The 25,317-nt window shown below is 38.0% G+C and overlaps 2 protein-coding genes, 1 long non-coding RNA gene and 1 pseudogene across 9 annotated transcripts; 1 reads left to right on the top strand and 3 right to left on the bottom strand.

The window, feature by feature from the left end:
• Positions 1-1,263: 1,263 nt before the first annotated feature.
• Positions 1,264-3,840, bottom strand: LOC117616894 (annotated as a pseudogene).
• A 7,469-nt stretch (positions 3,841-11,309) lies between these two features.
• LOC117635132 lies at positions 11,310-13,286 on the top strand. 3 transcript variants are annotated; one of them, XR_004586879.1, is made up of 5 exons: positions 11,310-11,537; positions 12,219-12,291; positions 12,423-12,514; positions 12,630-12,862; positions 12,961-13,286. It is a non-coding gene; the product is annotated as an uncharacterized LOC117635132 (long non-coding RNA). The 3 variants fall into 3 exon arrangements; XR_004586877.1 differs by having other exon boundaries at positions 12,423-12,862; XR_004586878.1 differs by having other exon boundaries at positions 12,423-12,862; positions 12,958-13,286.
• Positions 13,287-13,739: 453 nt separating this feature from the next.
• Positions 13,740-19,356, bottom strand: LOC117635113 (disease resistance protein RPV1-like). The gene is made up of 5 exons (XM_034369458.1): positions 18,730-19,356; positions 16,933-18,037; positions 16,338-16,754; positions 14,580-16,154; positions 13,740-14,463 (listed from the first exon to the last, which is right to left on the bottom strand). Exons 1-5 carry the CDS (start codon positions 19,227-19,229, stop codon positions 13,942-13,944), a joined length of 4,119 nt encoding a protein of 1,372 aa, XP_034225349.1. The 5' UTR covers positions 19,230-19,356; the 3' UTR covers positions 13,740-13,941.
• Positions 19,357-22,098: 2,742 nt separating this feature from the next.
• LOC117616797 (5-formyltetrahydrofolate cyclo-ligase, mitochondrial-like) lies at positions 22,099-24,945 on the bottom strand. 5 transcript variants are annotated; one of them, XM_034346216.1, is made up of 9 exons: positions 24,587-24,945; positions 24,324-24,464; positions 24,050-24,214; positions 23,462-23,503; positions 23,340-23,385; positions 22,900-22,970; positions 22,658-22,784; positions 22,470-22,555; positions 22,099-22,387 (listed from the first exon to the last, which is right to left on the bottom strand). In XM_034346216.1, the coding sequence occupies exons 1-8, from the start codon at positions 24,858-24,860 to the stop codon at positions 22,543-22,545; spliced, it is 879 nt and encodes a 292-aa protein (XP_034202107.1). In that variant the 5' UTR covers positions 24,861-24,945; the 3' UTR covers positions 22,099-22,387; positions 22,470-22,542. The 5 variants fall into 5 exon arrangements, with proteins under 5 accessions (XP_034202107.1, XP_034202106.1, XP_034202108.1 ...); XM_034346215.1 differs by having other exon boundaries at positions 22,474-22,555; XM_034346217.1 differs by having other exon boundaries at positions 22,493-22,555.
• Positions 24,946-25,317: the final 372 nt, after the last annotated feature.

The following is a 25,317-nucleotide window of genomic DNA, read 5'->3' as shown; positions in this document are numbered from 1 at the left end:
AATAAATCATGTTCACATGGGGTTAGATGTATATCATGGGGTTAGATGTACGTTTGCACATTCATCTTTCTAACTATGTACTCCACAACTATGATTGTCTTGCCTTCGCCAATCGGTATTCGGTACTAATTAGTTTTTGTGCGGACATGTTCTTTAATTTTTGCAGAATTCAGAAATTTCAAGGATTAATATAAAGAAGTTGATACAATAAGGTCAACCATTTTCTTGCATTTTTCAGTGGGACTATTTGTTAGCTTGAGTGCTTTCTGCATCATTAATGCAAAAGACTCATATTTGTATTATACATGGATAATTACATATGGACGTGAGTTGTTGTTTCATTTAAGTTGCCAAAACAGTATAAAGTAGGTATAAATTTGGTATAAATTAGGTCAAAATGCTTCTATAGAAGACTATTCTGTATGTATGGAATTTTGATCTTTGTGGAAATATGAATGGTATGTTAGAAAGTAAATTCATATAAACTGCATAGTTGGAATTTTGAGTCCTTAGGTTTATTTTTGTGCAAAGTCTTCTATTAGAAGATTCATTGAAAAGCCATTTGTTTCCTTTTTCAGTCTCTCTTCTATCACTTGAAAGGCTAAAGCACCTACAAAGATATGAATTATAGCTCATGAGAGCAATACTTTTTTTGGTATAAATCTTTTTAAAAAATGAGACATAGGAAGATATTTGAAAATGATGGTCTAGAATGGAGATTTTGCGGACCAAAGTTTGAGAGGTTTGTTACTGGGAATGCATAATTTTGTATCCGAAAGCTTCCCACGATGAGCTTTAAATCTTTGAAAATTATCCATAATTGTATAATCAGTTGTTGGTTAGCAAATTTTTTGCCCTTTGTAAAGTTGGGTTCATTTATTTGGTTATTTTGATTTTAGGTTCTTGGGTAATCTATAATGCTTTATTTAGTTATATTTTACGAATTTGGGTTCATTTATTTTGTTATTTTGATTTTAGGTTTTTGGATAAAACATTGGAAACCAAAGATTAAACATGCTTTTTTTTTTTACTGAAATTTTTTCCTGTTTTTTATCTGCTGTTGGCTGTTGCATTCTAAAAATTTTCTGTTTTTTATCTACTGTTGTCTGTTGGCTGTTTGTTGTTGCATTCTGCTGCTTCTATTTGATTCTCCTGTTTCTGTATTTTATCTATTGTTAGAATTGCTATTGGTTATTGCATTCTAAACAAACAAAAAAAAAAAAGTGGACATTAATCTGGTTTTGCCAAAATAGAAACTAAGAATGATTAACTACCAACCATGCTGATAAAGTGTTATTTATGCTATAGAGTTCTTTCTTGAATGTGTATGGTATTAAAAATATAAGCAGGATTTCATATAATGATGTAAATTTTGTCATCTTTTTTTCACCCATTACACCATTGGAGCACAAATGATTCCACCCATTACACCAGCTTTCTCAAAGCCAATTCCAAGTGCGTCTTCAACAAGCTCCGCTAATGTTTCTGTGACAGAAGTTACGCCAAGTTCAAAAAAAAGATATAGAGATGCTGTGAAAAGAGCTCTATTCACCGTTCGCCCATCAAAAAAACCAAAAAGGTTAGAATTCATATAATAATTAACTCATTTATATCAATATTTACACATATTCTAACATTTACCAATATATTTCTTTCTTTTTCATTTAGCATCTCTTCAAGTCATGTTCAAACCGAAACCAAATCTGAAAAAATGGTTACAACAAAAACCATGGAGGAAATTGTATCAGATTCTGATTTACCAATCATTGGCCTCAAGAAAAAATCAAACATGGAGAATTTACCAACCAGCACTTCTACCCCAAAAATAAAGTTTGTATTCTCTAATTCACTCATCTCATTTAAATACATTTCACTCATCTCTTAATTTTATCACTTTGTATTTCCTAGATTGGAAAACTATTTATAACTTTTTTATTAAATTGATAAATTATATTATTCATGTTTATACATAATTAAATGTTTATGATTGTTGTCCTAACTCAATTTTCTTCATTCATCAATATTAACATTTACTATTTTCCCGCTTTTTTTTATAACAGGGTCGAGACCTCCATCAAACAAAAAAAAATTCATGAAGAAAGTGCAAAACAAGGCTCACCCAATTAGATAACGTGGTGTACAAAACTATCCAAATTTTGCTATTTTGATGTCTACTTCCTACTATAAACATCTCAATGTATATAAAAACAAGTGTAGTACTTTAACATAACAAGTAGCCTGTAAAATATGTTATTACATGCTTTTTTCCAACATACACTCCTTTATAATGTTATAAATTAAATCGCATTATATATATAAACAATCTAATTTTGTCTACACAATTTCAAAACCCGCAGCATCGCGCGGGCTTTCTTGCTAGTAATGTAACTGTGGGTCCATATACATTCTTTGTTCACTTGCTTTGGTCAACTGAACTATTTTCTTCAGTCACCTTCTTCAAAAGAGCTGAAGAACCTTGCCATCTTTTCTGAAGGAGATTGCTGGCTTTCATTTAATGATTCTTCGTCTCCCTCATAATCATCATCAACTTCATAGACCAAATGGATCCCCCACTTCTTCAGCTCAACCCCTTCCATCATCGGCGGCTCTCTTCGCATTACATGTATCTTGTAACCATCTTTCAACTGAGAAACCAAGGGATGCTGAATTGGGTATCGGCACAAGTGAACTTGGTCTTCATTTGTGTTTGGCACTCCCAATAAGATCAAAGCTGAAGTGAAGGTAGGAAAATCCAGTATGAGGATCTGTCCTAGAATGTCCACGATTGCAGGAAGTTCTTCTCTTATGTCATCGGGTATTTGCTGGTTCAGAGAGACTACAACACCTATGATCACACTTTTGAGAACACAGTTTTTTCTTTCTGAGAATGTAACCACATCTTGAGAAAACCAGTCTGGTATCTAGCTCCCGGGCTTGCTAAGATTGCGTATTTTCCTCATGTAGCTCTGCAACAAAATTTTCCAAACCTATGATTGTGTTTCACTTTCTTATATACGTATATAAACATGTACACACACATACATATAAAGTATACACACGGGGAGAGAGAGAGAGAGACAGAGACAGAGACAGAGAGAGACAGAGTTAGGAGAGCACCTTAGCAAGCCTTTTCTTAATAGCTGATGAGCAAGCTGTGCAACCACTTGCATACAACCTTACCAAGGACTTCAAGCATTCAAGTCCTGGAATGTCCACAACTTTCTCACAACTTGTAAGGTTCAGCATCACCAAGTTCTCCAAGTTTGAAATGTCAGAGATACTTTCTAATGAAATACAGTTTGCAGCATCCACCTCTTCTAAACTCAAGGGAAGCGGAGGCAGAGCCTTGAGCTTTTTACAGTGAGGTAATAGAAGCTTTTTGAGAAGAGACAGGCCCCTCAAGCTGGCTGGAAGGCTGGAAAAGTTATTACGGCCGAGATTCAAGATTTCGAGTGATGACAACTTCTCAAAATCATCTGCAATTTTACCAGATATATTACAAGCACGAGCATGCAGTTCATATAGCAAGGATAGATTTGAGAAAGAAGCTGGGACTATAAAATTAATCTCTTCTGTGTCTTCCCTCTTTTGATGCTTCTTTCCCATATTTAAAACCATTAAACAAGAAAGCATTCCGAAGCTTTCGGGTAGTTCTGTCACTGCAGTTTCCACCATCAGCAATCTGTGCAAGGAATTCAATTGTCCTATTGAAGCTGGAAGCTTGCAGAGGTGTTTACATCTGTTCAACTGTAACATGGTAAGGTTTTCCAACTTCCCTATCGATTCTGGCAACTCAGTAATATCAGCTTCAGTTATGACTATTGTAGTCAATGCCCTCATGCTTCCAATTGATTATGGAACTCCGAATCACGGACACTAGACCTGAGACCGTAGAATTTGATACTAGAATTTCAACCATTGCTTAGATTAATTCTCCTCATATATGTGATGTAGATTTAGAGTCGAACAACATAAGTAGAACATTATTCTTCGTAATTAAGAAGTTTTAGGGGATGTCCCTTTCGAATTCTTAAAAAGAGAAGGTTATTTCATGTAATACGCGGGCAGCCTCTGAAGGAGCTCTCTAGAGATTATTAAGAACATATTTTCCTTTATAATTAAGCAACATGCCAACGGGGTTTAACCCAGTGGAAAAGGACTTTGATTTGCAGACTAGAGGTCTCAAGTTTGAGGAATCATAGCTGTGTGTGAGAAATCCCCCTCCCCTGTAGTTTAGACTATAACTTGTACTAATAAAAAAGAAGGGAAATAAAGAACATATCCTTTAACGCCACATTATTAATTGGTCGATTGTAAAAGTTGAAGAAATGATAACTAATTAGGATCCCTAATATTACTACTCCTCTTGAAATCCGGGACAGTAACGTCATGGAGCAGAGCAGGGCAAGCTTCTTGTTTAGATTTACATAAAGACTTGATTTGTTTCAACAGCAACTGAATATACAAGAGGGAGAAAACACGAAGTGGTTAACAGGTGAAGAAGTCAGAAACAAAGACCCAAGTCTCGCATTTAAAGATAACCTAAATAAAAACGACACTTTAAACAAGTGGGAAAAAAATAAAGGAATGAAAATGATAGTTGAAATTTAAATAGACTATTGATGAATACAAGAAACCAGAGAAACAAAGGAAAACAGAAGAATAGTTTTACTGAAGAATCCTCTTCTCATTTACTTACTTTTCTCACTAAATTACATTTACATTTAAGGCGTATATATATAACCAAGACTGTACTAACTTTCCCTAACAACCTGCTGTAACAAACATAACAGTGTAACAAACTAAATGAGCTGTCATGACTTGGCATCTTTATCTTTACACCCCCTCAAGCTGAGCTTGGAAAGACTAGGAGTACCAAGAGAAAGCTTGGATTGAAGAAAGAGGAACCGATTCTTAGACAAAGATTTAGTATGAATATCAGCTATTTGGTCCTGGCTGCAAACATACTGAACTGTAACCAGATTTGCAAGAACCAGCTCTCGGATATAATGATAATCAATTTCCACATGTTTGGTTCTGGCATGAAAAACAGGGTTTGATGCAAGGGAGATAGCAGAAATGTTATCACACCAAATGGTAGGTTTAACAGAGGAGGAGAAACCAAAATCTCGAAAGACTTTGCAGATCCATGTAACTTCAGCAGCAGTGTGAGACAGGGATCTATATTCAGCTTCAGTAGACGAACGAGCGACTGTAGGCTGCTTTTTAGCACTCCAGCTCACTAAGTTGGAGCCAAGAAACACACAAAATCCACCCGTGGATCTCCTATCAAAAGTGCAGCCAGCCCAATCTGCATCAGAGTAGGCGGATAGAGTGAGAGGACCTTTATGAAACCATATACCATGTGAAGGTGTACCTTTGAGAAATCTGAGTATTCGCTTGGCTGCCTGCATATGGGAATCAGTTGGAGCATGCACGAATTGGCAGACTTGATTAACTGCAAATGAAATATCAGGTCGAGTCCAAGTTAAATACTGTAGGCCTCCCACAATGGATCTATACTCTGTGGGATTGTCCAAAGGTATACCACCGTGATCCAGTTTGGTAGTTCCAAGAGGTGTAGAACAAGGCTTAGCACCCTCCATTTTTGTCTTTTGTAACAAGTCCATCAGATATTTGCCTTGATGGAGAAAGAGTCCCTCGTCGGTGCGTTGAACTTCAAGACCCAAGAAATAATGTAAGGGACCCAAGTCCTTTACATGAAACAAAGAGCTCAGTTTCTTGATGAAAAGATTGCACACTGATGAATCTGGACCACTGACCAAGAAGTCATCCACATAGACAAGGACAATAACAAGAACGGGAACCTTGAGAACAAAGAGGGATGCGTCAGAAGATGATTGAGTGAAACCAAGAGACTTGAGAGCCTGAAACAATTTGTCAAACCAGGCCCTGGGAGCCTGTTTGAGGCCATACAAGGACTTTTTGAGTTGACACACATGATTTGGAAAGTTTGGATCACTGAAGCCAGGGGGCTGATGCATGAATACTTCTTCTTTTAAATCACCATGAAGGAAGGCATTACTGATATCAAGTTGATGCAAAAACCAATTGAATTGCACAGCAAAAGTTAACAAAAGTCTGATAGTGACAGGCTTTGCCACAGGACTAAAGGTTTCCTGATAGTCCAAGCCCTCTTTTTGATGAAATCCCTTGGCAACGAGTCGAGCTTTATACCTCTCAATGGTCCCATCAGGCTTTTTCTTGATTCTAAATACCCATTTACAGCCTACAACATTCTGGGATGAAGAAGAGGGAACCAAGATCCATGTTCCAGTTGATTGGAGGGCATTAAATTCAGCTTGCATGGCCGATCTCCACGCAGCAAATTTAGAGGCCTGATGATAGGTTGTTGGTACATAATCAAGAGAAGATGATAAAGGGTGTTTGGTAGCAGTATAAGCTTTAGGCTTAAAAATGCCATTCTTTGATCTAGTAACCATAGGATGAATATTTTGACCTGGTAAAGAATGAGAAGATGAGTGAGATTGCAAAGGGCTGAAATTGTGTGGTGATACAAATTCACTAGTATTAGGAGTATGTGAAGAAGGATGGATGGAGGGAGAACTTGGTAAGACAGAGTGTGAGTTGGGAATGGGAAATTGCAGTTCAATAACAGGAGATAAAGTAGGGATAGAATCAGAGGGGGATGCGGACTTGGCAGTAAAGGGAAACGACTTCTCATCAAATAAGACATGCCGAGAGATATAGACTCTGTCAGTGAGCATGTCTAAGCACCTATAACCCTTATGCTGTAAACTATATCCAAGGAAAACACACGGCCTGCTCTTGCCATCAAGTTTAGAGGAAACATACGGTTTTAACCAAGGGTAACAACTACATCCAAAAATCTTTAGCCTAGTATAATCTGGTAATGTATGAAATAAAAGCTCCCATGGAGATTGCGCAAGACCAGAAATGGGCAACCTGTTGATCAAGTAAGTAGCAGTGGATAGAGCTTCAACCCAATAGACTTTAGGAACATTAGAAGCCACTAACAATGTTCTGGCTGTTTCAACAAGATGCCTATGCTTTCGTTCTACACAGCCATTCTGTTCAGGTGTATGTGGGCAACTGAACTGATGAGAAATACCATGCAAATTAAGATAAGACTGAAAAGAAGCACTAGTGAATTCACCCCCTGAGTCAGAACGGATAGCCTTTATTTGATTACCAACAGATTTTTCCACATATGTCTTGAAAGTTACAAAGGTAGAATACACCTCAGATTTTCTTCTCAAAGGAAAGAACCAGCTATATCGGGTGTAATCATCTACTAACAGCAGGTAATACTGAAAACCACTCACAGAAGTTACAGGGGCAGGTCCCCATACATCACAATGAAGTAAAGCTAGACTATGGGAAGTAGATGAACCAGCAGGGTGAAAAGGCAGTTTATGATTTTTAGCTATAGCACAGTCCGAACAGAAGAAATCAACGGAGGATTTACCTTGCAGTGCAAGCTTATTACCAGAAATCACTTTTCGAAAAATATTGGAGAAGGGATGACCCAATCTACTATGCCAAATCTGCACTGGAGCTTTAATACTGACAAATGCTGAAGAAGAAATTGAAGAAGTAGTACCAGGTGAAGGAGAGCTCTGCAAAGGATAGGATCCATCTCTAACTGGTCCCCGCAAAAGCATCTTCCCCGTAAAACGATCCTTGACAAGGGATCCATCAGAATCAAGTGTCAATGAACATGAATTGTCTTTGACAAATTGAAAAGCAGACAACAAGTTGTGCTTTATTTGAGGAACATGAAGGACATTTTTCAATTTAAAGGAAGTAGTGGGAGTATGTAACAAAGAGGAACCAATATGGTTGATGGACAGACCTGTACCATCACCAATATAGACTTTGTCTTCACCGGTGTAAGGAGATGGAGAAGATAGGTTGGAGATGTCATTGGTAATGTGAGAAGTTGCGCCAGAGTCAATGAGCCAGGAAGGAGAGGGCTTTGAGGTATAGTGCGCACACATTGCAGCAAGCTTGGTGGGAGGGATTTTACCAGAAATTGCAGGATTCATGCGATCATAGCAGTCTATGGCCTCATGACTTGGATTTCCACAGATCTGGCAAGGAACACGAGCACCAGAGGAAAAGGAACCACGAGAGTTGGAATTATGACCACGATTGAAACCAGAAGGGAAGCCAGAGTTGTGGTTGCCCCGATGAGAGCCAGAATTGTAGTTGCCCCGATTATTGCCATAGTTGCCCCGATTGTTGGAAAATTGATTGTTCCTGCCACGATTGGAATTATATCGAAAAGAGTTTTGAAGCGGTGGATGTTGAGCAGCAAATGCCTGAGGTGGTGTAGGAAGAAGAGGCGGTGAGACTTGGGCCGAGAGAGCATGAAACGGTTCAGTGGTTGCAGAGGAGGCAATTTTCTTCCTTCGAGTCATGGAAAGCTCCTTTGTGAGTAATAAACCATGTAATTCATCAAGAGATGTTGAAGAGAGACGGAGCATGATAGAATCAATGAAAGATTCAAACTCATCAGGAAGCCCAGCCAGTGTAGCAGCAATAAGATCGCGATCCGAAATCGAAGCTCCGGCTGCAGTGAGGGAATCAGAGATTTCCTTGATCTGTTGCAGATAATCAGCTATAGTTTGGGAGCCTTTCTGAATACTCTGAAGACGAGAGCGAAGCTGATGAATATGAGCATCAGAAACACCACCAAAGCGCTGCTCAAGTTTGAGCCACAGATCTCTGGACGAAGAAACACCAACAGTAAACGGAATGACTTCCTCAGAGAGTGTTGAATTGAACCAGATGAGAAGATTCTGATCCTTCTCATACCAACTCTCGTAAGCAGGATTGAGTGATCGATCTGGTAAAAATGGCATCGGACAAGGCTCAGTGCCATCAATAAGCCCAAGAAGCTTGTAGCGACGAAGAATTGGGGCAAACAGAGCACACCAAGGTAGATAATTCGAACGCTTGAGCTTGATCGGCACCATGCTACCGATGTTTTGAATCGTAAGAGAAGTGTAGGTTTGGAACGAATTAGGGTTTGAAGAGGAAGAATTGGGATTCTGAGTGGGGATAGACGGAATCGGAGAGGAGGATTCAAGAGGTGACGCCATTAGAGATGAAGGAGACAGAGAATCAAGAAAAAAAATAGTAACAGTCAATTGCTTACAGATCAGAGATCAAACCAGAGATCGGAGCACAGAAGCGGAAGAGACTAGGATCGAAAAGTGCCGTGAGGCAGTGGCGATTGATACCATGATGAATACAAGAAACCAGATAAACAAAGGAAAACAGAAGAATAGTTTTACTGAACAATCCTCTTCTCATTTACTTACTTTTCTCACTAAATTACATTTACATTTAAGGCGTATATATATATAACCAAGACTGTACTAACTTTCCCTAACAACCTGCTGTAACAAACATAACAGTGTAACAAACTAAATGAGCTGTCATGACTTGGCATCTTTATCTTTAACTATATCTTCTTTTTTTTTAAGATAACACGGATTCGAACATATACCATTTTTCACTTGATTAAACCCGCTAACAAATATATTATATATGCAATTAATATAGATTTGCAAAAACGCCCAACTGGGGTGCACAGACATGTATGGTACTATGAATAATAAGGTGAACAGAACAGAATAATCAAGTAGGCCTTATAAAAAGCCTAACTCAATTACTATTTTCTACAATATACAATTCATTACTTGTAATAATACACTCTAAAACCTTTTGTTAATTGTTATATTTATTTAATTAGAAAAATATCCTAATATCAAAACCCCAAAAAGTCCTCTGAAAAGTGAAAAGTCAAATCTCGACCAAATAAAACTATCAGCAAGAAGAAGGAAGAACACCAACTTATTAATTCATAAGTCTTCGTCTCTCTGCAACCTGTGTATGAATCGTTAGTTATCTCATCTCAATGTTTGTATGGCACTCACAGCCATCACCATCATCTGACTGATTCATACGTAAAAATGAACAACATTATTATGGAGAGAGCTAGCTCGATCCAACTCTAAGCAATGCATCCTAGCTATAGCTAGCTAGGGTTTCAACTTTTATTAACGCAGCAGGTTACTAAAATGCTTTAGTAAGATATGAAGAAAGCAGAGCATGCAAGTAATTGAAAAACAAAAAACCAAAAAAGAAAATATATAGGGTACCTGGTGTTGATAATATAACCCGCTATACCGCCTACTTTTTCCATGGCGCTCCGCCACCTAGGGACCTTGTCGGCGATTTCAGGCAGTTGTTCATAAACTCTAAAATGCTTTGCAAACGGTTCGTTTTGATGTCGAACGTGAGCGGGGTCCACTTGGTAGAACACAGGCAGAATCAGCCGACTCCGGCGCTCGCATATCTTAGCCAGCTCTTCCAGACACCATTTTGACTCGGCATATCTCGGCGACAGGATCACGATGGCCGCCGTCGAGTCCTCGATCGATTCCAGCAGACTCGGGGCGATCTCGTCCCCGCGGTTCAAGGCGTCGTCGTCTCGGAAGACTCGGACGCTGCGTTTTTCGAGCCCCTCGTACAGACTCTTGGTGATTGTTGCGCGGGTGTCTTCGCCTCTAAAGCTTAGGAACACGTCCAAGCGTAGCCGGAAACCCCCCGGACTTGACGAAACGGTGTCGTTGTCATCCCCGGTCGCCATTTCAGGTTACTGGAGCTCTCCTCTATCTGCTTTTTCTGCGTGCGCTAGCTCTGAGAAATCTTTACCTACCAATTCAACGATTGAGGATTGATTTTGTGATGGAACCGTATACAAGTTTTGATTACTATATTTATTTGTCTCCAATGCAACTTTACTAAAGGACCATGTGATGATAAGTTAACTTGGATTATTGTTTCCCCCACTTGCTTGACTTACCAATTATTACTAGGTTAATATTATCTCAAATCAGTTTTATATTACATAGTGCTGATCATTATGCTCAACGTCACACCGCTACTACAATTTTAGCTTATACCGAAAACCTAATACTGACGAAGGAGCAGTTCAGCCAGTACTAGGAACCATTACTGGCCAAGTAAAGTGGTTTGCCCCTACTAAATAATACTGGCAAAGTTTTTCGTTAGTACTAGTTTTACTGACGAGCGACAGCGCCAGCCTCTTTAAGGGCGGGAAGCCAAAATATTAAGCACCCAAATTTGTAGACATCAGAAAGCCAAATTTTGTCACTGACGAGTTGGTTTGCTAGTACTAGACTTAAATATAATTTTTTTACTTAAACTTTCTCTTTGCTTCCTTCAAATCGACTCTCTCTCTCATTGACCATAAAAGACCATATCTTCTCTCTCGTCTTTTTCTTTCGTTTTTGGGTTTTGCTCTCTGTCACTCACTCTCCCTTCCTCTTTTCTTTTTCTTTTTTTCATTGAAGAAGAAATTGTTTTCTTCCTTAGAGCTATTGGAGTTAAAGGAATCATGTGGTAGTGATTTTCGTATCAGTTGGTTCAGATTGACAGAGAGATTCAATTTGGGGGTTTTCTTTGCTCTTTTCAGTTGGGGTTGATTCCCTATTCTGGTGAGATTTCTGTTCCTATTTCTTTTTCTTTTTTTTCAAGTATTTGAGTATAGGCAATGACCCACGAATCCTTCTGATTAGTTATAAATTAGAATACAAATTTTAAGATGCAGACATGGACGATGTACCAGTTGTATAGATGAAAGGCTGATTATATCCTTTGATTTTTTAAAGCTCTTGTTTTAATCTTTTATTATTTGTTGATGAAGTCTGGGGCTTGTTTGTTTGTTTTTGGGAGCTTTGTCTTCTGTTTTGTTTTGTTTGGGTTGTGGTTCTGTTTTCTTTTTCTGTTGGGGCTCTGGTGGTTTGCCCTGGGGGATTTTTGTCCTCTTTCTTGTGTTTCTTTTCTTTCTTGTTCTTAATAAAATTGTTTCTATTAGAAATAAAGTATTAGGAGTATTTTGCTTTTATATATGTGTGAGTTGATATATTTCGGTTAATATGCATACTTTATTTGTTTGTTATAACGTGGTCTACTTGTTTGGTGTTATTTCTTCTTTTCTTCAGTTCAATGAATGTACAATTTCTTGTTTAATTTGGTTTTGCTTGTGGGTTGAAGTAGATGGTGTTGAGGATCATCCAATTGAGAGACAATAGATTGTTTTGTATTGAAATGCTGAAGTAATAGTTTTTTTTTTTTTTTTTAACCAATGATGTCTGATTAATTTGCTACCACTTTAGATGAGTAGTTCTGGAGATAGTTCACAAGAAGGGCTCAATGTTGACTTGGGGGATGGTTCTGCAAGTGGTACTGGTATGTTGGTTTTTCCTTTTTTCTTTTGATAAACTGGTATGTTTAAATCATTATATAAATATATTGTATATGGGATATATGATAAACTTAGTACCTTTGTATTGAGCAGTTAAAATTAATTTTTCATGTAGGCAATAAGACAAAGCAAGGTCGGGGTCAAGGGATATGCAACTGGTGTGTAAATAACATGAGAAAAAGTATCAGACTCCAGCAAACTTGATGTGTGGGACACTGTCGTGTTTCTTATTCCTAAAATTATTGAATACTTAGTGCATGTATGTGAGTTTATTAGTTATATATTTTAGAGTTGATGTAAAACTACCTTATTGTGGATGCAGGGCACCATTGAATTTTGTCCCGAACAGCAGCCTTTGATTCATGTCTTCAAGGGTGTATGTATAAATGAAGAATAGTGTAAAATTGTGGAGCAGTTTCAAGAGTGATTTGAAGTAAGCTTACTATAAACCTTTCGAAGGAATTAAAAGACGGTGGCAATGTGGGGATTCTCGTGTAGACCCAGACCAGTTGCAGCTGTTGTTTGAACATTAGGAAAAAGAAGAGACTGCAGTAGGTATTATTACACAACAATCAATATATATATATATATATATATATATATATATATAATCTGTGCAATGATTAAGTATGTTTTGCTTTTGCGAATAGCAGGAACAAGCTAAATGAAATGCTGAAAATTGGAGTAAACAAATGTTGAATCACACATCTGGCACAAAGTCTTATGCTCGAAGCAAAGCACAATATGTAAGTTTATGATGCACTTGAATGTTTATTCTTTTTTCTTGTTCATTGTTCTTTATGTTCTTTTATTTGTTCAAGTATATGAAAAACAGAAACGTAGAGGTCCAGAAGAATAATAGTACAAACAGTGACTTGTAGGTCGTCAATTGAGGTATATAATGTGATATTATTTCTTGATTCGGAACTTCTCCCAGAATGATTGAGGATGCCGCAATTAAAGACTTCTTGTAATTCTAAGGTTGAGATGAACTTATAGTGGTGAGGGGCAAGATAATAGGGTGTAGGGTTTGAGGTTGATGAGTTTTAAAAAATTTCTTTTCTGCTGGGTGTGTATCTAAGAGTAGTTTGGAAAAATAGTGAGGTTTTCTTAGAAATTGAGAAAATTTAAATTAGAAATTGAGGTTAAGTGCGGGATTTAAATAGAAAAATTAAATAATATTCTTTCAAATCAGAGTTGCAGCTAAGCAAAAGCATTGAATTTTTGCCAGTTACTTGGGCTTATGTCGTACGTGTTCGACATTGTGTCCATTCATTATGTCATTTTTTTAAAGACCTTTATTATTGAAAGTGTCATAACAGACTAAAGTCACACACCATGCGGATGATACGATCAAAAAAAGTTATCCAGAAAGTAGCTACTTTGGTTTATAAAAATGAGAAGTAAAATATAAAAAAACTTAGTAAGAATATAAGGAGGCAAAAAAAATAGTTGGTTTTGGTTATATATATAAATCCTTGATAAAGCAACATAAAAAATAATGCAAGTGTAACTGAGGGGTCACATATATAATGACATTCTTTGTTCAGCTGTACTATTTCCTTCATCTGCTAAACAATTAGATTCATTCAGAGGTGCAATGCAATCATCTTTTTCAAAGCTGCAGGTTCGGTTCAGTCACTATCTTCAAAAGAGCTGAAGAACCTTGCCATCTTTTCTGAATGGGATTGCTGGCTTTCATTTAATGATTCTTCATCTCCCTCATAATCATCATCACCTTCATAGACCAAATGGATCCCCCACTTCTTCAGCTCAACCCCTTTCATCATCGGTGGCTCTCTCCGTATCACACGTATCTTATAACCATCTTTCAACTGAGAAACCAAGGGATGGTGAGTTGGGTATCGGCACAAATGAACTTGGTCTTCATTTGTATTTGGCACTCCCAATAAGATCAAAGCTGAAGTGAAGGTAGAAAAATCCAGTATAAGGATCTGTGCTAGAATGTCTACTATTGCAGGGAGTTCTTCTCTCATGTCATCTGGTATTTGCTGGTTGAGAGAGACTACAACACCTATGATCACACTTTTGAGAACACGGTTTTTTCTTTCTGAGAATGTAACCACATCTTGAGAAAACCAGTCTGGTATCTTGCTCCCGGGAATGCTAAGATTGCGTATTTTCCTCATGTAGCTCTGCAACAAAAAAATTCAAATCTATGATTGTGTTTCACTTTCTTATACATGTACATACATATATAGTATATACACGGGGGAAGAGAGAGAGAGAGAGAGAGAGAGAGAGAGAGAACCTTAGCAAGTCTTTTCTTAATAGCTGATGAGCAAGCTGTGCAACCACTTGCATACAACCTTACCAAGGACTTCAAGCATTCAAGTCCTGGAATGTCCACAACTTTCTCACAACTTGTAAGGTTCAGCATCGCCAAGTTTTCCAGGTTTGAAATATCAGAGATACTTTCTAATGAGGTGCAGTTTGCAGCATCCACCTCTTCTAAACTTGGGGGAAGCGGAGGCAGAGCCTTGAGCTTTTTACAGTGAGGTAATAAAAGCTTTCTGAGAAGAGACAGGCCCCTCAGGCTGGCTGGAAGACTGTAAAAGTTATTACGGCCTAGATTCAAGACTTCAAGCGATGATAACTTCTCGAAATCATCTGCAATTTTACCAGATATATTACAAGCACCGGCATGCAGTTCACATAGCAGTGATAGATTTGAGAAAGAAGTGGGGAGTATAAATTTAATCTCTTCCGTATCTTCCCTATTTGGATGCTTCTTTCCCATATTTAAAACCATTAAACTGGAAAGCATTCCGAAGCTTTCGGGTAGTTCTGTCACTGCAGTTTCCACCATCAGCAATCTGTGCAATGAATTCAATTGTCCTATTGAAGCTGGAAGCTTGCAGAGGTGTTTACATCTGTTCAACTGTAACATGGTAAGGTTTTCCAACTTCCCTATCGATTCTGGCAACTCAGTAATATCAGCTTCAGTTATGACTATTGTAGTCAATGCCCTCATGCTTCCAATTGATTCTGGTAATGATCTAAGAAATCCACACTTCCTCATCTCAAGCTTCTCAAGTGACTTCAAGGCACCAATCTCATGTGGAAGTTCTGTGATTAATGTCTGGTCTATTTTTAGCACAACTAGAGAATTCAAACCTCCAATTGAATCAGGCAATCTGCTCAAAATTTGACCGTGTCCGGTTGATAATTCCTTCAAGTTTGATAATGAACCAACGGACACAGGAAGTTCTTTGATTCCGCTACCGTAAGTCTGAAATTCCATTAACGAACTGAGGTTGCCAATGGAATCAGGAATAGTTGTCAGTGATTTACACCAGAGCAAACTTAGTTTCTCAAGGTTTGCCAAATATCCAAAGGAAACAGGTAGGTTTTCTAAAGCAGAATCGTTGAGGGAGATTTCTTTCAGAGAATGCAACTTTCCTATCAACTCAGGTAGCCCTTTCAAATGTTTGCACCGGTTCAAGCTGAGCTTTTCGAGTTTTGAAAACCGGAAAATAGATTCAGGAAGACTTTTTACAGCAGTGCCATCAAGGAGAAGTTCTTTTAATGATACCATGCTGTCCATGTTGCTTGGCAGTTCTTTCAGTTGTAAGCAACCAGAGAGGATTAGGTTCTCAAGTTTTGTCAGGCCGGAGACATCATTTGGAAGTTGAATGAGGTTTTCACAGTCTCGAAGGTTCAAGTGGACTAATGTCTGCAAATTCCCAATCGAGGCATGAAGCTTAGTCAGTTTACTGCAACGCTCAAGAATAAGCTTTTCCAATGCCCGATTCCCAGATAAATCAGGAATGGTGGTTAGGTTAAAGCAGCCGGTCAGATTCAAAAACATCAATTTCTCAGCCACCTGTAAACAACAAAAGTGTATGAGCATCTACCAAACTGCATTAGTTGTGCCTTAGAAATAGAAAGGAAGAGGCAGAGATAGAGATACAAGGCAGACACTTATGAGGATCAGTGATATAAATTATTGCTGGTCACAACACAATTATAATGATAAAGATGATGGATCAGATAGTGAAGCATATACCTTGTTACCGCGCCCATGCCACAAATGTTCTATTTTGCTGCGTGAAAGATCAAGGACGGCAAGTTGGCGAGGGGGAAAATCAGAAGGAAGAGAATTCAGAGGACAACCTTTCCACTGTAACCACTTCAACTCTGCAGGAAGAAACTTGAAGCGGCCTTCCAAATTCAGATAATTGATTTGAAGCAGTCTAAGATTGACCATTGCTCTTAGGGGTTTAGAGCAAATTGTAACCTGTCTCTTTTTCTCTGCTTTAGTTTCAAGATATGTTTTGTATCTTTCTTTTAGGTATGTAACTGCAGAGGTAAAAGTTGGGGCTCTTCGAAAGTTATCCCAAGAAATTCTGTCACCACTTGGATCCTTCACCGGCCTTTTCATTGATTCAAAGTCTAGGACTATCCCTTGTATACTTCTTGTTCCCTATTATCAAGGTATGGAAAAATATGTAAGAAACTGAGTGAAGAAAAATAATAATGCATCATCCTTTAGGACATTCAAGCGTCTTCAACATCTATTTTTTTGGTAGAAGCGTCTTCGACATCTAAATTTAGCCAGAAGAATATATAAACAATAAAAATAATAGTGCTGGAATCTCTACCTTATCATCCTTGAAGACATTCAATATTTCATCACGATCCCAAAGTCTACTACGCATGCCAGGGTCTACAACGTTTTCCTCTGTAACGATTTGTCTTCCCATGTCTTTAACTTGATCGTGCATCCACAAGATACTGTCTTCATAAACTTTAATGAGAGATTTTGCTACGAGGTCAGCAATTGCTATCTCACCATCAAAACCACAACCTTTTAATATGTCAATTGCATCTTCTCTCCTCATATTCATTGTTACAAATAAACATGCAATGTCTAGAAAGATGCACTTCTCTTGCTCATCTAGCGCATCATAACTTATCTTTAACACATCCTGAAGATTGCGCGGACGAATCTGTTTCAGTTTCTGCAGAGCATCTCTCCATTCCTCTATTCTCCTCCTCTCAAAAAGGTAAGAACCAAATACTTCAAGAGCCAATGGTAGCCCACTTGTGAGAGACACAATTTGCTCAGACAGAGTTAAGAAAGTATCTGTGGGTTTTTCTCTTCTCAGTGCATGGTAACTAAAAAGTTGAAGTGCCTGAGAGAAATGCAACTCCCTGACCTCATACAACTCGTTCACAAGATGACTGGGTAAGGCTTCTTTATCCCTGGTGGTAACAATAATTCGGCTTCCTTCATAAAACCATTGTCTGCTGCCAACTAAAGCATTTAGTTGGTTTACATTATCAACATCATCCAAGACAATAACAACTCGCTTCTCGTATACAATTGCTTTGATTGCAGAAATACCAGTATTAAGTTCATTTACAGACATGGTATTAGAAGAAAGACTACCAATAAGCCTGTTTTGAAGTGATACTAAACCCTCATGCTCTGCTGAAATTTCTCTAACATTTGAGATGAAACTGTGGCACTCAAAACAACCCACAAGTCTATTAAAAAGAGCCTTGGCAAGTGTTGTCTTGCCAACACCACCCATGCCATGAATTCCGACAACTCTAATGCCCTTGGATCTTACATCTAACAACCTCATCATGTCTTCAACTCTGGAATCAAGTCCCACCGTGTATGCAGCAAGACCCACAGGGGTTTTGCGTATTTCAGTCAAAACCCTTTTGACTAACAATTGAATCAACTCTGCTTCTTTGCTGTCAATATACATAATCACAAATACATCACTTAGGCCCTTAGGGTGATAAGCAAAACATTGAACGCCTGAGAATTAATTGTATCTGTTACAGACCAATAAGCCTGTTTATCTTGACAATTACTAAATCTTGAAACAAGCCAAAAGTAACAAATCAACTGCAAATCATGTTATCAGTGATCAGACAAGAGGAATAGGACGTAGAATGAAAACACCAATTAGTTAACGGGTGGTCCTCAGAATGAAATCATGTTATGCAGCAAAACACACGAAGCAGCTATTTACGAAAACAAGTGGTCCTCAGAAACAAGCCAAAAGTCTCACACTTCAGAACGTAAATCCGAATGAAAACGAGTCAAACGACAGTGCGGTGAGGAAAGAAAGGTACATTAGCTAATCTTTTACAGTATTGCCCAATTTAAATTACTATATTACTTATGAATTAATTAATTAAACAAAGTGAAAAGAATACCCCACCACACTTATTTAATTAATTCTTCCAAAACACCTTGTTATATCTTAATATCATCTACCAAAACCTTAAACATTAGATAACTAAATCTCTAACCATATCTCAATTTTTGCATGGTAGCTAAGCTAAGCTAGGGTTTTAAGGGTCTTCAAACTGATTGAGTGGGAATTTAGTTATGAATTATGATTATAATTTTAGTATTTAATTCGATTAATTACTACCTGGCGTTGAAAATATACCCAGCTGTACCACCGACTTTTGCCATGGCGCTCCTCCAACTAGAGACGACGGCGTTTTCGTACACTCGCTCATGAGCTCTAAAATGCTCTGCAAATGGGCCCCTCTGCCGTCGAACGTCGGAAGGGTCCACTTGGTAAAACACAGGCAGAATCATCAGGCGCAGTCTCCGGCTACGCTCGCATATCTTAGCCAGCTCTTCAAGGCACCACCTTGACTCGGCATATCTCGGCGACAAGACGACGATGGCCGCCGCCGAGTCTTCGATCGCCTCCAGCAGACTAGAGGCGATCTCGTCCCCGCGGTTCAAACCGTCGTCGTCTCGGAAGACTCGGACGCTGCGTTTCTCGAGCTCCTCGTAGATATTCTTCGTGATCGTTGAGCGGGTGTCTTCGCCTCTGAAGCTCAGGAACACGTCCCAGCGTAGCCGGAAACCTCCCGCGGTTGGTGAAACGGAGTCGTCGGCGTCGTCTTCGCCAGCCATTTCTGCTTCACTTGTTATGCGTGCAGAGAAATGTAGGTGCCAATTGAAGGATCGATAATTTCGAATCAAAGTGGAAGCTATATATGCACCATTCGTGATAAAAGTATTGGATTATTCTTGCCAGTTGCTTGGGTTATGCCTTACGTGTTGGACATCGCTCCAAACCAATGCACTAGGGTTCTTTGCCCTCTCAATAAGAAAGGTGCTCGAAAACAAAAAAATAGTAGCCACATAAAAATGAAAGGTAAAAATAAAAATGATAAAACTCAGTAAGAATATAAGGAGGCTGCAAAGAGTAGTTGGTTTTGGTAAAGCAACAGAAAGACAAGAGAAAGCACTAAGAAGATAGAAATAATGTAACTGAGGGTCCATGTACATTCTTTGTTCACTTGCTTTGGTCAACCGAACTATTTTCTTTAGTCACCTTCTTCAAAAGAGCTGAAGAACCTTGCCATCTTTTCTAGGAGATTGCTGGCTTTCATTTAATGATTCTTCGTCTCCCTCATAATCATCATCACCTTCATAGACCAAATGGATCCCCCACTTCTTCAGCTCAACCCCTTCCATCATCGGCGGCTCTCTTCGCATTACATGTATCTTGTAACCATCTGTGCAATGATTACACAACAATCAATATATATAATCTGTGCAATGATTAAGTATGTTGTGCTTTTGCGAATAGCAGGAACAAGCTAAATGAAATGCTGAAAATTGGAGTAAACAAATGTTGAATCACAAATCTGGCACAAAGTCCTATGCTCGAAGCAAAGCACAATATGTAAGTTTATGATGCACTTGAATGTTTATTCTTTTTTCTTGTTCATTGTTCTTTATGTTCTTTTATTTGTTCAAGTATATGAAAAACAGAAACGTAGAGGTCTAGAAGAATAATAGTACAATTCATCATTGTAGATTTTATTGGTTTGGTTAATCTATGATGACCATAGAATTTGATGGAGAATGATGAACTGAATATGCATCTTTGTTTTTTGTTAGGCTGAAATGCAGGAAAACTTTAAGGGATTAGTTGAAGATGAATGTCCTGATAATTGAAAGGCACGAAGAAGAGCTTAGGTTGGGCAACTAAAGTTTTGGAACTCTACTGATGTAGGCAGACCTTTGTAATATTTGGCTATTGTAAATTGTAATCCACATTGGTACTTTATATTTTATAAGAATGGTTATTGTCTCTTGTATGGTTCAATCTTTCAGTACTGTACTTATAATTGTCATTACATTTTTAATATCAATTAAAAAAAAATTAGGAATGAAAAATGTGCAGATTATATTACAAAACAAAAGGCATTTGAAGGAAGTATATTTAACGGTGCATTAGCTCAGAAAAGAATTGAATTGACAAACTATCCTGGCATTTTTTATTTTGGTTAAGAAACAATCCTGGCGAATGTTTGGCCGCTGGTATCAAAACAATAATCCTCACAAAAGCTTCTTTAATACTGGCCATTTGTTTTGTCAGTAATAAATTGAAGTCACTTTATGACTCGTGTTAGAGACAAACCTATACTGACGAATAAGTTGCAAAAGTTGGTCAGCATTAGTATTACTGATAGGACTTTTACTGCCATTATTGACGAATTTTCGTCAGTAATGAGGTTTCTACTGACTATAGAGTGTTGTAGGTATAAGCTAAAATTGTAGTAGTAACCATACCCGCGGATTCATGTATTTAGAAAATGAACATTTCCGATTATGTTTAATGTCAAGTTTCGTTAATCACAATGGAATGGTTATGAAAGTAAAGTGCACTCAAGTGTTGTTCTATATACCCTAAATTATTTTACCTTTTTTTTATCCTTTTAAATGTAAACATCTATAGTTTCTTCTAGCCAAAAAGCGTTGCCATAATACCATGCCCAGCAAAAAGCTTCCAGCCAAAAAAGCTTTTCAAAATAATCGGCAGCAAGCTGCTGCTTCCTCTCGGCAATCTCTCGGCAATTCAATTTCCCTCTGAATTAAAGAGGCCCTCCCTCTCCCGCACCTTGTTCTTCCTTCTCCTAATGATTGTGATAGGGTGGAAGAATTTTGTATTTCTAGGGACGGAGTCAGCATAGGCTCACTGGGTGCGGATGCCCAGCTAAATTTTTTGTTGGGAAAAGAAATTCTATAGGTATATCCACTGGTTTACTTGCTTGTAACATTAGCATTGATTTTACCCTTTGCTACTGTCATCATCGAAAGAGCATTTTCAGCCATGAATATTTTGAAGAATCAATTGTGAAATTGGATAGGAAATCAATGCATGAGTTATAACATATTGAGAGAGGCATATTTGATGGCATTGATAATGAAGCCATTATGCTACGGTTTCAGAACATGAAAATGCGTGGAGGAAGATTGTAATGTATTTCATGTAAAACATTATGGATTAATATATAAACTTTGTCTTCAGTATTGTTGAATTTTTTACTCTTACTTTGTTGTTTGGAGAGCCCCCATTGGATTTTATTTTATTTTATTTTATTTTATTTTTTTTTTTGTGGCTACGTCCCTGCCCCTCCCTCAACCATTTACTTCTAGATTTCTTTTGCAGAATAAAGCTTCTTGCTCAAGCATAGCGTCAAAGCTCTCGTTCTATAAATTTTGAAGGAAAAGGGTAAATACCATGCATCTGCGTTTACTGTGTTACCATAATCCCATGCATCTTTTATGTTGAATTCAGTAATGTTGCTGTGGTAGTTCTCCTCTCTTATCCACCCTCTCTTTTCTCCCTCTCTAGTTGCTCGAACGACAGAGGCATGATAGCAACCAATGACTAGTACTGTCTACTTAGTGACCAACTAACCAGAACAACTTGGGGTTGGTATAGTCTTTATAGGGTATTTTAGTCAGTTTGTATTGAGACTTCAGATTTTGGAAATGCTGGTTAGTTTTATCAAGCTACTTAAAAGTAGTATACAACTTGGTTAAAGATACATATACAAATCCTGCTTCTAGTGTTCCTTCTGTAACAAAATATTCAGAAATTACAAGGGGCACTAATCCAGCAAAAACAAGGTTCTTATGCCTTATGCACCTCCAAATTTAGTCGATTAGCAATGAGACAGGACTGCAGTGAGGTGGCTATATATATCCCCTTGCTTGTTCTTGGTAGTTGACAAGATTATCTTCCAAGACACATGAAGCAGCTAACCATATTCCTGCAACAAGAACGGTGTTTTATCCAATGCAAGAGAATTGTCTCAAAAACTTTATAAACGAAGGAAAAAGCATGAGAGATACCCACTCTTATCCACATTACGTACATTCCATCTTCAAAACACAAATTGATCAACTGTGATGAACCGTAACAGGTTTAACCCATGCTCCTGTTAGATTAGAGGTAGATAAAACGAGAACTGTGAGTTTCCAATCAGCCCTTACCAATTTTAGAGACACACTGAATCTAGAAATCACTTTTCAAGCTTCACCTCTCCCAAGCAGCAGGGCTTATCGGAATGACACCGGCTGGAGATACAAGAGCATCCACAGAAACATCATTTGAAGTGACAGCTATGGCTCCTTCCTCCACGATCTGTATAGAATATGAAAGTGCAACTGCAACAAAATAATAGAGAAGCAGTCATCATAACAAAACTGTAGTATCAAGCAGTAAGTTCAAAAACATTTATAGTTACGAATTACTATTGAACTAGCAACATTGAGTAGTTACCACCAAGGGGCTCCTTCCATTTTCGTTCCTTTGTAAGCTCTTGGTACTTCTTTAGGAACAAATCATAGTAGCTTCAAGATTTAACCAGGCAATCAAATAATGGAGCAAAAATTTACAGGTAACTTAATAAAGATATGAACCTATAAGATGCATTACAGTATTAAAGCACACGTATACAGAGGCATTTCTTTATGCCTAGTTCTTAGGTAGCTTCCATGTTCAACAATTCAAATCCATGTCTCAACACTCATATGAAACCAGCCATTACTAGCAAACAGAAACACTATTATGGTTTATAACTTGCAAATCATCCATTAGTTTCAATATACCACATGAAAGAAGTAACAAATTTTAAAAAGATATAATATTCTAACTGCAAATCCGCCATTGTTGTAAATAAAGATAATGTGAAACTCTGAAGCGAGGATGCAACAACCCACCCTCCACTACGGCCTAAACGCCTTCCACATCTGTCAAATGCAAGCCCTAGAATAAAGATTGAAGTGAGACAACATAAAAACTATACAATATAAATAATTATGAGCAGGGTTAAAAATATCACCAGGTAGGATGAACAAGTCAACTGGATCCCTTGCCTCCATAACTGTAACAAATAGGTCCTTCAGGTCCTCCAAATAATTAACCGTCATTACCAACCAACGAAAAATGAACATAAATGCCTAATACTTATAACTACTTTATTGAGGACATTATTATCCAAATTTATCATGGAAACAACACAAATTTGTGATCGTCAACGTGAATAACAAAAATTCCACCTGCTAGAAATAGGAGCAGGATTGAGATCACGAAATAGATAAGTCCAGTTTCACTAGATATTTTANAACATTAAAGGAACTAATACTTCTTCTCCGAAATGTTTACTATGAAAGAACACATGGAATAAAATGGCAGACGACCCAAACCTAGGTTTCACTACACACAAAAATTCCGATAGGCTTCGATTAATTTCAAATGCATTAATCCCAAACTACTTTATGTTGCATACACTAGAAGAACACTAGGACAATAATCCCTTAAGAGGTAACTATTCAAAAAAAAAAAAAAAAAATTTATAACAATTGGATGTATAAACGGATTTTGAATATTTACTCGAGCCCGAGCAACTTATAGGTTAGAAAAAGGGTACCATCTTCATGCTGCTTCCCATCAGAATCTGAAAGAGCTGGTTCCAAAATGTTCATTGAGTTCACAATCAAATCATCAACACTGGAAATCCTGAGCATTCTCATATTGCTATTCCTATCCTCTACACGAGGAACATAAAGCTTTTTCCTGTTCGGCACATCACTCTCTTGAATTCAAATAAATAATAAGCTGTAAGAATCTCCACAAGTTTTAAGAACAACAAAAACAACAACATTGCATGAGAATATGAACATAAAATGCAAACACGCACGCACCATTGGCTGGTTTGGATAAAATTTCTGAAACAATTCTTGTCGTATCGACTTCTCGTAAAGCAGGGGAGCTAATGTAAGCACATACACTCTTGCTAGATTTGAACCAGGGATTATTTACAACAATGCTCTGAATTGCAGCATCTGAGAGATCCACAGAAAGAAAAAGAATCACATTTTCATCTTCAGTCAGACAAAAACACAAACACTTAGAGATCAAATTGAAACAATGCCTGTATGAGGATGCTGGAACTCGAAAAGAGTACCTTCTTCGGATCTTCGAACCGGGTCCATATTTCTGAGCTCTTTGCGCATTCTGGACCGGAGCGAGCGCTTCTGCTGGAATAGAGCTTCGATTGGGTCGTCGTTCCGGTTCATGGTGGCGAAGGAGCGGTGAGATTGGGACGCAAGGCGTTCGTTAGCGGGGCGCGAGGTGAAAAGGGGAGGAGAAGCTAACGTGCGCGGCTGGGTGATGAGCGTCACTGCCTCCTTTGCCCTGTTTATGAGCTCGCTCGCGCTTGCTCTACTGTGACTGAACATATTTCGCGGCTCGTGCTTTGCGGTTTTTTCCGTTAGAATTAGGCGCTCTTGGTTGCGTGCGCGGTTCGGGTCGGGACAGGATTTGGTTAAGGTCCTCAATCCAAGTGGACAGATGACGGCTGTAGGATTATAAAGATATTTGGGTTAATTACATAAAATTCCCCGAATTTTGGGGTCGTTTCAAATTGGTATCTGACATTTCAAATGTTGCATAAGAGTACTTGAAGTGACGAAAAACATACAAAAAAAGTCATGTGTTACTCAGACCGTTAGTAACTCTTGTACCCTCTTACACAGTTTAAAAGTCGAGTACTAATTTAAAATGACCTCCAAAGTTCAAGGGGTTTTATATAGTTAACACAACATATTTTAAATGTGGTTAATTATGAACTATCACAATGTTTTGTCAAGAAAACATCTTATTCCGCTGTATTACACCTACTATAATGTACCTAGT

Source organism: Prunus dulcis, chromosome 1 (assembly GCF_902201215.1).
Source record: "Prunus dulcis chromosome 1, ALMONDv2, whole genome shotgun sequence".
NCBI classification, from domain to species: domain Eukaryota; kingdom Viridiplantae; phylum Streptophyta; class Magnoliopsida; order Rosales; family Rosaceae; genus Prunus; species Prunus dulcis.
The sequence above is the reverse complement of the archived record's forward strand: the minus strand, read 5'-3'. Positions and strand labels throughout refer to the sequence as shown.